The sequence below is a fragment of the Bombus impatiens genome, unplaced genomic scaffold (assembly GCF_000188095.3).
Source record: "Bombus impatiens unplaced genomic scaffold, BIMP_2.2 scf_0091, whole genome shotgun sequence".
Lineage (NCBI taxonomy): Eukaryota > Metazoa > Arthropoda > Insecta > Hymenoptera > Apidae > Bombus > Bombus impatiens.
In genome coordinates this window covers 569,430-581,903 of record NT_176510.1, presented here as the reverse complement: position 1 = coordinate 581,903, position 12,474 = coordinate 569,430, and the positions used below count along the sequence as shown (strand labels likewise).

The 12,474-nt window shown below is 46.4% G+C and overlaps 1 protein-coding gene across 7 annotated transcripts in view; it reads right to left on the bottom strand.

Annotated features, from left to right (window-relative positions):
- LOC100743731 (putative uncharacterized protein DDB_G0271606) overlaps window positions 1-12,474 on the bottom strand; it is a 111,867-nt gene that overhangs the window by 45,555 nt on the left and 53,838 nt on the right. The window contains exon 1 of one of the 7 annotated variants that reach the window (XM_012394551.2): window positions 12,293-12,468. The exons of 4 other annotated variants lie outside the window; for them this stretch is intronic. In XM_012394551.2, coding sequence (XP_012249974.1) covers window positions 12,293-12,349 — 57 coding nt within the window. In that variant the 5' untranslated portion in view covers window positions 12,350-12,468. Of the gene's footprint in view, window positions 1-2,152; window positions 2,228-12,292; window positions 12,469-12,474 lie in introns of those variants that run through there. 2 more of the 7 variants (XM_012394549.3, XM_033318396.1) reach the window with 2 other exon arrangements.

The following is a 12,474-nucleotide window of genomic DNA, read 5'->3' as shown; positions in this document are numbered from 1 at the left end:
GCGGCGCGGGTTCGAAGGTGGAGATGAGCTCCACCTCGAACGCGGACAATGCCACGGGGGCGACGCAGCCTTTGTGTGTAAAACGACAGAGGTTCCGCGACGCTGTCTTCCATCTACTTACTCCACACCTCTTTTTAACTTTTTCAACCGGCGTCGTAATCGAGAACGGTTTGCTCTGCACGCTGCCCTCTGTAGTTAGACACGTACAGTGTACATCTCCGGCTGTCAGACATTCCAGATTAAATTCTGTGACCGTAAGACGTTCCTTCGAACCGACTCCTAGAGCCAACGGTTTCACCATTCTCTACTTTCTCGTCGCTATAAGCCAGATTAATTTCGTGACTTTCTTAAGATAATGGCCGAGTATCCGTTCAAACGAACAATCGGTAAAAGAACGATCGAAAAATCTCGATAAATCCCGCCTCGGACAAGTCCAAAGTGAAGCAGGAACGTGAGGTTCGTGGCGTTGCACGACTCTTAGAAAGCATGGAATAAAATCGTGATGAATCGTCGCGGTCCGACCACGGGGAACAGATACCCTGATAATGCAGCGACACTTCGACAGCTACCCTTATTTATGACCGTGAAAAGGGAAGCTTTGGTTTAATGGTTCGATCGTCGTTCCTTATTTTCCTCGCCAGGAGAAACTACGGATAAGAAAACCACCTCCAGGCTGCAGACTACAGATCATGCATAGTTTGCATCGTGCCGTACTTTCGCATTGACAACTTTGTAGCTCGAACCCGTTCCACCTAAAAAGCTGCCATACTCAGATTTCTGACATATGTATAGACGTGTTTGAAAGTTGGCAGATATCGATGTCGGTTTCGTGCTAGAAAGTCTCAGAATTTTCATTTATCAACGATGTCGTTCTCTTCTTTTTATAGTTCTATCAGATTTGCTCTTCGATCGATGGTATTCCCTTCTGTTGCTCTTTGCTGTTTCTGTCTCTTCTATCCGTTTCATTTCTTTCGGTTGTTTCAATTTGTTTTTTAAGTACACTTGCGTTACCTCCTTTTATTACAATCCCTTCTTTGATGTTTCTGCGATAAACATTTTTTTAATATCGCTGAAACCCCTCTTACTTGCACCATTTCTTGTCGTAAATGTTTCGCGCTCAATGGAACTCGCTCGTCGATGTTCCTCGCTTTTTATCACGGAAATTCCTCCTGGAAAATCCTTTTTGCGTCCACCGAAGCTCCGAATCCGCTTCATCCCGATTGGCTGTCTCGATGACGGTGATATCAAAGAGAAGCTGCTGGATCATACATTATTTCGTACTATTGATCCAGAGCGGACGCGGTTGTGCGTGAAACTGGAAAGGCAACGGCCATACACGTTCACGGAAGTTAGGTAGTTGGTCAGAAATGATTTTGGAGAAAGTGACCACTACCGACCGCTGACTGACCACAGAACGGACGCTGTTTCCGTCAGCTACTTGGTCAACGGCTAGTCACAAGTGTAAACCAGCTTCCGATATCCCGGTACTCGTAAAGAATCAACAGACAAGGGAATCGTATTCGGTTTCTAAGTTTATACATTCGACGAGCGAATGCATAGAAACCTGAGTAAAAGATCCTACGAAATATTGAAAGTTAATCGAGATGAACGACAGTATTCGGCTATGTCGAATATATATACCGGTAAAGAGGAGAAAATCTATTTCTGTTGAATGTTATAACGCGATGTAACGAAGAGTTCCGTTAGGCCAGCCTTATGCCACGGTCAACAACAATCGTCATTTTTGAGAAACTGAATTTCAACGCTACGTACGAGCATCTGCGTGCCAGCGCTCAGATAGTACGTGGGTTATTTTAACGGACTTACAGTACCATGTATTTTTAACGTCATCGCAGCGCTTCTCTTTAGCTCAATAGTCGAGACCTTGTCATAAACCTTGGAGTTTCCAAACGGTCACGCAACGACACGATCTAACGGTTTCACAACTCGTATGTTCTCGGATATTCCACAGGGGTGTAAATTGCACCACCTCGACGTACATCCCCACGTAGCAGTACCGGGGTCTCGTACTTCCTTCCGAAGGTACAACGTGCAATGGGAGGGAGGATACGAGGCGTTAAAATGCTGAAATAGCGCGTTCTCGAAAGAGGAATTCCAATGGTAACTGAGAGAAGTCAAGTTAAATCGCTACCTGTTTGCAAATCGGTTCGCACGTCGTTTGAGTATCGTGACAACGTCGCTGTCTCTGCACACTGACATACACATACACGCGTCAATTCTGCGCGCAAATACATTAAAAAATTATGACACGTTTTTTTTTTTTTTTTTTTGTTTAACCAATTAGTCGACAACCAGTCGGTATATTTCTAAAAATTAGTTGCAAAACGTTCGAACGTCGTAAATTTCATCGCATCGCGCCGGTTATTCGATGCTTTGATTTAGGATGTCGCTATATCGTAGACGTTAGACCTCCTGCTTCATAAATGGAAGCGAAGAAAAGAAAAAAGGATGAAACGGTTGGATGGGATTTGAACCTTTAGTCGCGATGAATCGCGCGTTTCTTATCGAAGTATTTTTCCTGTCGAGCGAACGAAATAAGGCGAATACGTGTCGGACACGAGGAGAGTTCGTGACACGTTAACTAGAACACAGGAGGACGGAGCTCTGTTTCCAGCTTTTTCGCTTCCGTTACCGGGACACCTCGCGAATTTCTCCTATTTTCCTAGCGCACAGTACCACGTCGTGGAGTTTTCAGCTCGTCACTACTCGTTAAAAATGTATATTTCGAGATATTATTTCAGAGAAGGAAATGCGACAGCAATTTGATGGCGAACTGATAAATTTATTTGGTGGAAACTATCGATTTTTCGTGCACCGACCGCGAACTCCACTCCACGCTGATACTCTCACTGATAATTTCACTGTGTTTGACACACGTCCTCGATACCACGGATTTTTTCACAGCGAAGATGCAACCGAGAATTCTTTTAATCGCGTAAAAAATAAACACTCGACCTACGGTCTCAACGTTTAATCGATGATTTTCTTCCGGAATACCAAGTAATTTTCCATTTAACTAGGAAGTATCTTGTAACTATCGCTGTATTACCGTACGTCTGCCACAGAGATCGTTGTTAAACTACGCTACCAACCAAGAGTCGATTCACGAGCACAATGACGAATCGTATAAATCTCAGTGGGGACGTAGTCACGTTCTCTCGAAGACGAGACAAACCAGAAAGTCGATCTTATTAAAAGACTAGGCGATCGATATTCGTCTCGCGTGCAAGGTATTCATCATTTTTCCGGCGGATACAGCAGCGGAGAAACGTGGATTTTCCAAGGCTACGTGTAACAATCGACCAGCTGGCACGCCGATTGTTCCGTGACGTCGATCGACCCAAAAGAAAATATAACCACTCGATGCATGCAGCGGCACCGATGAAATTGAGTTTCAAGCCTACGTGACGTTCTCTTCCGTGCCCTTCTTCCTGCTATCCGGCCAGGACGTTTAGGAAACGAAGCTGTCCGTTCTATTCCCTTGCAACTTCACCGCGGCATGCTACCACGCGTCGAAAGTTTGACTCGACGAACGCCAGCTACCGATAACGTGACGAACGCTTGGAGCTTTGCCGGTAGAAGCAAGCCGATCGGCGACGTAATCACCGATAAGGGAAAATTTACTACGAGCAGGGGATCGAATATGCTGGTAAAAAATTCCGATCCTCTACATCGAAATCACGACGTTCTTTTTCATTAAAATTTCAAACATCAAAGTTCCCTATTCACTTCAACATGCTTCAACTTTCATCGAAAAAACGAATTGGAAGAAACTTGGTCGCAGGTTGTCGTCGAAAAACGCCAACTTTGAATCGGCTGCAGCCAATCGACCCAAATTTCCTCTATGGCCGGTGACTCCAAAAATTCCATGGAACCTTGCAGCACGACTTTCCCTCGTCGAGGGTCGGATGGAAAAACAAAGCGACCCTCTGTCGGCGACAGTTCCACGGATCTCGAATCGAGTGTTTGTAATTCGCCCCTAAGCGGTCGGTCAACAGACCACGTTCGCGAAACATCGTTCCAATTTTCCATCGAACGCGCTCGATGCTCCGTCTCGAGTTTCATATTGGTCGAAATCGACGTAGCCATAGTCGAGGTAGCTTTCGTGGAAAAATTCTAACGATCGTCGCGTCGGTAGCAGCTGCAACGTTTCGGAATACGATTTCCCGTAAGAGCAGGAGAAATAAGGTTGTAACCGATTCCACGTAGAGACGTCGATCGAAGATCGGCGATTTGCACGCGTCGTACGTTGAACACGCGCGTGTACCGTTACTGAAATCCGCAGTTGCTGTTGTCTCCGCGTAGCTTCTACGCGGAAGACGCTTTGTCTCGGTCGATCGGCCGATACTTTGCTATATTTTCCGCTCGATTCGAGCTGCCGCCTTCCTGCCGCCGTGGACATTTGTCAGACGGCGACAGTGGTCGTTGGAGGTAGTCTAGAAGAACCGAAGAAAGTGGAAGTTGTACGTACTTGAGAAGAGAAACAAAGTCAGTAGCCTGGGATCGAAGACTGGATTATCTGGATCGATTTCTCGCCGATACTCGTCCTCGTATCGGCAGCTTGAAATTTGCAGCTGGATCGAGCAAATGAACTAGCACCGAAAGAGCGTGTCTACGAATAAATGCGACCGTTCCAACCGATCCTCGATCATCGTTACGCCGAAATGACACGAGATAAAAGATGGCGTCGTTACCAGCAATGTACCGACGCTTTCCAGATGCTTTATCCGAGAGTTATAGATCACGCGCCATTATATATCTTGCTCGCGATGGTACACGTCTTTTGAGTAACAGCCGTATCATTCCGCGAGGCAATGCTCGAGAAAATACGTTTCTTCCCCATACCGACACGTCGATGAATTTAACCACAGCTGCAGTTATAGTTACTCGAAAGTAGCATTGTCTTCGACAAAGAGCAAACGCCTTTTCGTGTTACGAGAATCTCCGTATTTTCGACCAATCGCGGGGAGACGCAATCGCGAAGAAAGACGTCAACGGGAGTCGCAAATTCCCGTTACGATTATAATAATCGACACCACGAGTTGATCGATCCCCTGATTTCCGTTAAGATAATAGGGGTGTTTGAGAGGGTATAACACTGCGATTGACAGGGTTATAAAATTTATATTTTTAACACTTAAGTTACACCGTTGCTTATGATACATATCGTCGACAATGATTTAGCGTATAGAGATGCGGAACACTGGCACAATATTGGTCGGTGATCGAGCAAGGCTCTTAGAGTTTTAAAACACAGAAGTGTTTAGAACACAGAAACACAGTTTTAAAAGACAGAACCGAACCCGGTACTGACATCTTGACTATTCTAACGTTGTAGAATAAGTAAAGTACAGTGACGATGCTGTGTCGGAGGAAAGCTAGCGATGGGTGTGTCTAGCGCACGGGACCATCGGATTTGTTCGTGACATTTTGATCAGGAAAGCGAGGGCAGTATACGTTGCTTCTGATTGGATAAACGAAGGTTGGTGGACTAGGAAGGGTCTTAGCCGCCCTCGATAGAAAGTTGCTAGTGGGAAGCATCGTACGTGAGAAAAACTAACTTGCCCGTGTCAAGCCGTAATAGACAATAATCTTTAGAAAATGATTTAGAAAGAAAGATATTTGTTCGGTCTGAAGGACCTTAGCTAGCAAATTACTGAGATTTATCATGGGTCCTTAAAAGTATTAAGGGTACGCAGTAAGGATGAGCGGACATCTGGTTCCCGTCTGGCTCGCGGTGTATGGCCTGATCTAGGTAGAGTGTCGCCCGACGTAACAATCTCATTTGCTTTGATTTTCGCGATTCTCTTTTCAATTTTCGTTCGATATATTTTTGCACGGAGGAAACTCGCGGCAAAAAGACTCGTGCGAAAAATACCGCGAAAATCGAGACACCATGGCGCGGTGGAAGATAGCGTGTAGCTCGCGTGGCCGGTCGTTGACAAATGGACGCGAGCCAGAGAGGGAAAACAGGCGGCAGTCAGCCGGACAGAGTGACAGGGTGTAAGCTGACTCGTAACTTTTGCAGACGGTTACGCAAATTGCTCTCTCAGACAGCGCGTCTACGTTTCGCGAGGGTGGTCGCGATTTATGGAAATTGGAGGATTCTCGTTGAGCCTCAGCTCCCGTCGGTTATCGTCGACGCGTAAGCGACGCGATGAGTGGCGGTAACGTTCGTCCGATTCGATGTAATCGACGGTTCGTTGGCGAATTCTCTGGAATTCGCGACGAAACAGCTGATCGTTTATCGAGCGGTGAAATAGCTAGAAAAACGATAGAACGAAAGTGGACGTGTCGCGTGTGAAAATTGGCTATAAACCGTGAGGTCGGTCGCGTGTAATCGTACAACCGGAGTTCCTTGTTGCTTTGGAAGCTGTTTGGCCGATACCCAAGACACTCGGAACAATTCGTTTCGCCTGAGAAAATGAAAGTTTCTTTCTCCGTGTAAAACTTGTACAGGGTATGTGAGTCTGATAGGAGTTGATTCTACGAAGCTCGTGGGACTGAGCTTCGCTCGTTTCGAATCGTCGAATCGGTTTAGCGAAGATAGTTGGAAGACAAAGACGATATCTTTACATAATATTACATCCTACTAGATTTTACTAAATTTTGATAACTAGATTCTACCGTAAAGGGACGATAATTTGTTAATTTTAAATTAAATATAAAGTCGAAGAATGCGCGAGCAAATTGATACGCTGCATTTTCGCGTAATGGACAGGCAGCGAGTTAAGAAAGTTGTCGCTGGTTAATTAGCACCTGACGCAGCTGTGATTTAATTACGGGAAAAAGCTTGGCGTACGTGTGATACGATTTTTTTGCCCCGAGCTGGCTCGTCCTCGTGGAAAACCCCGATGGATCTGGTAATGAATACCGCTGCACTCCGCGATCGTAATGGTATGCATAACGAAGTGTATTGTACAGCGAGCAATCGTGTCGCAAAGTTTTTTTTAAGCTTGAAAAAAAGAAAAAAGAAAGAAATAAAGGAACGACAAGACGAAAGAAGTTCCGCTAGTGCAAAAAACGGTATGCGAGCATTAATTACATTTGTTAAGAACCCAGTACATAATTTCCCTAGGTTTTTGAAGCCCCGGAGCTAAGTTGAAACCAACGACGCAATGAATTTACGGTTACGCGGTCGTCGAGGCTAGCAGGTGCGAAAAGGAGGACGTCGATGTTTGCGAGGAAGGACGACGCGTAAAAGGATACTCTAGTTTAGACCGGCCATATTTTGGACCAGTTACAAACGACGACGTTAAACTTGGTCCGTGGAAACCCAGCTAACTAATCGATGAAACTTCGCTGGAATATCTAAATAGAAATTTTCAACTCCGAGTAGGTTACTTCTTAAAATCGTGCTTTCGTCGAACAAAAGCTGATACATTGCGAAGCTACTCTGGTATCTTCGTTACAGCCGGACAACTGGAAATCTCCGAGTCGCGAATAAACGTGTCTATTGCCGATTCACGTCGATTTGCATGTAAAACCGCGGAATCGTTAGCGGAGAGAACAATGGCAGTGCGACGAAATTCGAGCGAAATGCCGTATTCTGCCTGCGGAGAACAATAGCCGAAGGATCTTCGCACTTCTACCAGAACTCAACAGGTTTTTATTCGCGGCGACTGGTAACGCGTCGTTTATGAGTCCGTGGCCCGATAAATCTGTCGTTATCGTCGCCGATTCTGTTCTTTATAAAAAAGAAAAATGCCTCGTTCTCCGGCGAATTTCCATCTATTTGCACTGTCGAGCAGATGCGTGAGCGGTTTATTCGCGGACCAACGAACAATAGACAGATAAAACCACCGACTAAAAGCAGCCCCTCGCAACCGGCCGTGCTCGCGAAACATTGGTCGATCGTGGCTTCGATTTACCATCGAAAACCTCGAATAAACCATCTCGACGATTCGGTTCTTCTGTCCGTTTCTCGCCGCAAGAAACTTCTTCCAGCCTCCTTGGAGAGATATCGAGCCGATTGCACGAGTATTCGTCAAAGAACGATTTCATTTCGATAGACTTCTGTTTGATTTCTGGATACATCGAACGTATATTTCAGAGGTCGGTAACGGCGGTGGTATCGAAGTTTAGTTTCTTGCCAGGCTGTTGCCATGTACGTACGTTAGAAACGACGATACCGCTGCGAAGGGTGAAGGGTTGGTTAGAGTTTGCGTGCAAAGAGGACCGGATGATTAATCGCATTTTCGAGCCGGCTCGTGCTTCGTTGTTGCTGCGCCGTTTTGGGAGAATCCGGCTGGCAACGGTGCTTTTGTTGTATCTACTCCGGCGGTGTTTTGTATTTTTAAATTCACCTCCCTTCTCCGGCAATATTTTATTTTGAATAAGCTACGCGGATGAAAAAGATAAAATACACCGACGTTGTGCTAAAACGAAACGACCCACTTTCGATCGAATAAACGCGAGAATTGCATGTAAACCGGACGTCTGAAAGTCCAAGTTTATTCAACGAAAGAAACACCGTCCTCTCGGATAGCTACGCCATCAACGCGCATGAAAACGCTGGCGTAACGAAACGTTTCGGAAATCACGTGAGAAGCGACGACAAGGTTTGTCATTCGGTAAACGGCGAACGGAAAGCTTTTATGGCAAATTGTATTTCGGTCGAGAGGCACGTTGTTGAATACGAGCCCGCCGGAAAACAAAAGACCAAGTAACGTCGCTCGATATTTCCTGGCCCACGGAAAATGAAATTCTCGCGTTCGCTCTCGCCCTGGACACTCCAACGTTCCCACGTTCACGTTAATTTATTTATCTTTGTTACCGCGATGATGTCTCGGAGATCAACTTCGTCTGCAAGAAACAAGGAAAAGGATACCACGGAGGAGATGTTCCCCTTTACTTTCGGCCTGGACGCGAGCGGAAATTTTCCGGAGCTTCCAGCCAGCCAACTCTAGGAATTGAGTGCTTTCGCGACGAGATTTTACACCCTCGTAAAACCGGTTATCGAGAACGTAGTCCCGATTCGGAGCTTGCACGTTTGCTCCTTTCGTTGGAACTTCGCGAACTCGTGTCTCTAAACACTCACAGGCTACGTAAGAGAAGAAGTTCCGCTTGCCCATTAATTAACCCGATAATAACTCCATCTGCCATAAACCGAGAATTTTCTTCGAGAAAAGAGTCACGAGCTCGTGAATTCTTCCCGAAACCTATCGTATCGTTCATCGAGGTTTTCCAAAGTTTATTGGATTTGCTACCGCCGCTGGATACCACCGAATTTGTGCAACGATGGCGAATCACAGCGCCGGCGAAGAGAGGAGCGCTCCGTCCGCTGGACAAATACGATTTTCGGCTTTCAACGAGAACGAAAGTTCTCATCTTGGTTCGTTAGGGCGATAAGTAAGAGGAACGGTCGCCTGCAGGGTAAAGGAACGCCGGGATTTTCGAATTACCGATAGCAAAAGAGACCGAGGAAGCGAAAGAAGGAGAGAGAGAGGGAGAGAGAGCGTAGGTTGGCTCTCTCGGACGCGAACTAATCTCTTTAATGCGGCCTTAAACTGGCCGCCTCGGACTGTCGAGGGGAACGAGTGGCCCTCGAGACTCGATAAGCCCTAAGAAGGAAGGATTAATCCCCGAGAAGAATATTCAATTGTGAAATTCGCTTTCTCGGGTAATTGTTATCCGGCGTTGGTATCGCGTTGCGCAATTACCACTCGGTTGTCGCGGTTAATGTGGCGGAAGGGCGGAAAGAAAACGCGGCCCGGGAGGCAAATAACCGGGGAATGGCGGGCGAAAGAAACGCTTTCAGCGTTTTCTTCGTTACGCGATGCAGTCTGCCGGGAGAAGTTGAAAATGCGGCGAATCGCGAGCTCGCTTAATTTCCGTGGCGCGTGAAATTAGGTGATTCGGGCGGGGGTTGGTCCGCGCGTAATGTTGTTCCATATCGTGGGAGAAAAAGCCGAGAATTTTAATTAACGAGCCGAGTGCCCAGCCCTCGTGACGTCGGAAGAACACGTCGACTTTCGAAAACAGAACCCGACGCTCTCCTTCGTCGATTCTATTAAACTTCCGCGTTACAACGTTACAGAGGAGATGGTGAACTTTCGATTACGCGCCTCCCGGAGGAAACCGTGTCTATTTTCTAGCGAAAACGAAGGCTTATCGAAGTTTCGTAAAAAAAAAAAAAAATTTGGGTCGCCAACGAAGAATCGTTTCTAGCAATAAAGTGAAGAATTTCGCTCCAACGTCGCCGTAATTGGATCGGAGAACAGGCGAATTTTTAGTCGCAGCAATACGCGAACCTCGACACGTTCACGCGGAACGCGCCGTGGCTACGCGAACGAATACGAGAATCTGTTGAATAAAGAATTTAAAAACTTCCCTTTGAATGTCGGGTACAAAAATATATGACCTAATTTACTCGGGAACGACAGAGTCGAAAAGAGGAGAAAGAAATTCGATCCTTGGAGGACCGACGGATCGATTTGGAAGATTAACTGCTCGAGTAATTGCATTTAGAGGAATCGGCGGCCAACCTTGGCAGACCGACGACTTCCAATGGCTGCCACTATTTTTCCTCGAGAGACGTTACAAGATTGTTAACCGTGAAACGAGGCTCGCCTTGCCTCTCGTAGAACCTTTGCCGTACGTTCTTATCACGGTACCATGTGGAGCATAGAAACTCGTCAACTGGCAATGGAAAAATGCGCAAGAAACACGACAAAGTCACCTTGTCAGATCGATCTCGCGCCTTTCCATATTAGGTTCAAGCTACGACTCGACGATATCGAAACAGCTCCGTAGGAATATCGATCTACATCGTCATCGTCCTTTCCAACATACAAAAGCGAACCAAAGATGATAATTTTAGTGTCGCCTGTTTCGGTTAATTCGCCGCGGAGACTTTCGTGTTCGCCTCGTATCACGGGTTTTCGTATAATCTATTGGATTTTAAATCGAAGATTAATCGAGCGTCGAACGTGTCCAGAGACCATAAACGAAGATCTTATCTGGCCAGAAGAGGAGGAAGATTAGGAAAATTCCTGAGGAAGATGGTGAACGTGAGAACGGAATCGAGGCACGGGCCACACCGTTCATCGTATATATCGGGATCTAAATAACGTTCTGACGTTTTAAACCGGCACGATCGGCCTTTCTAGCCTTTATCTCTTGAAAATTTGATATTCCTATTCGCCGTAGTCCGTAGGTCATCTATTAAAGGTTTCCTCGACTCGCTATCGGGATTCCCTTTTATTATCACCTTTTCATCATCGCGATTAAAAGGCTTTCTCGATCGATTCATCGATTTTAAGCAATCCGAAAGAAGATTAAATTAAGCTACTTTCGATCAGGCCAATGACCAACAACGAGCTCGGTATTCCGATCTTCGACGAAGATCGCTCGTCGTTTCTTCTTTAGACAGCTTTTCTACGTAATGGATATCGCATGAAATGAAAATATCCGATGGCCATTCGCGTGTGGAAGAGAAAACTCGTTCATTACCAATGACCCTGACCGACTAACAGAACCATGGGGCAAGTTTTTGTCGTAAGTTACCCCTCGCGAATCCTTCCCAGAGCCGTTCATCGATTAAAACGTAACAGTCTCTCCTAGTTTTTGGCTACCTTTGTATTTCATAGCCGTTTAGACGGTGGGTAACCTTTGCGCGAAACTCGTGCTTCGGTGTATTACAGCCGCGACTACGAGATCCGAGGCTTTCGAGCTTAAAGCGTATTTAGCAGTAATAACATTGGTAGCTGCGAGCAAGTTAGGGAGAAATATAGGACAGCTGGAAATCGCAAACTGAAAAGTTTGGATGGATGTGGAGTTTCTATGTGCGTTGGCAAGGTAATTAAATGTCGTGAAAGTACATAGGCGGAAAGGGGTAGTCGGAGCGAGAGAAACGCAGTCGACAAAGAAAGAGAGAGGATGCTTAAACGCGAGAGCGTATGCATACAAAACGGTCACGTTGTATCCGCCCGTGAAATAAAGCCGCGATATTGTTAGCTCTGCTCTACAGGTACAAAACCTCTACAGGTACAGATGCATTACACACGTAGTAGAACACGGACAATAGCCATTGAATTATCGTTCTCCGAGCGATAGCATCGACTCGGTCTTATCGCCAGTTTCGCGACACGACCGGACCACGGAAAAGTAGCCGACCTGTATCATCCGTACAAATTACACTGGCGATCTCACGCAGTCTCTCGAAAGCCTTGGATACCTAAAAACCACCCCCTCTGGGGAGAAACACCGCGCGTGTCGCGTTCGCGCATCGCTAACGTGTCGAAATCAAAACCGTGAATGATTGGCTTACTGTGAACCATTGCAGCCCGCTCCTGCCTCGTATGCCGTGGATCGTCTCGCGGATCATCGGAGCCGGCTGAACAGCTGTCACGAGGCTGGCAAAGAGCTCGAAGGACGCGCGACTAAGAGAAGAGAGATAAAGGAGAGAGAGGAAACCGGTCCGCTAATACACCGTGCCGCGCTCGTCGACCA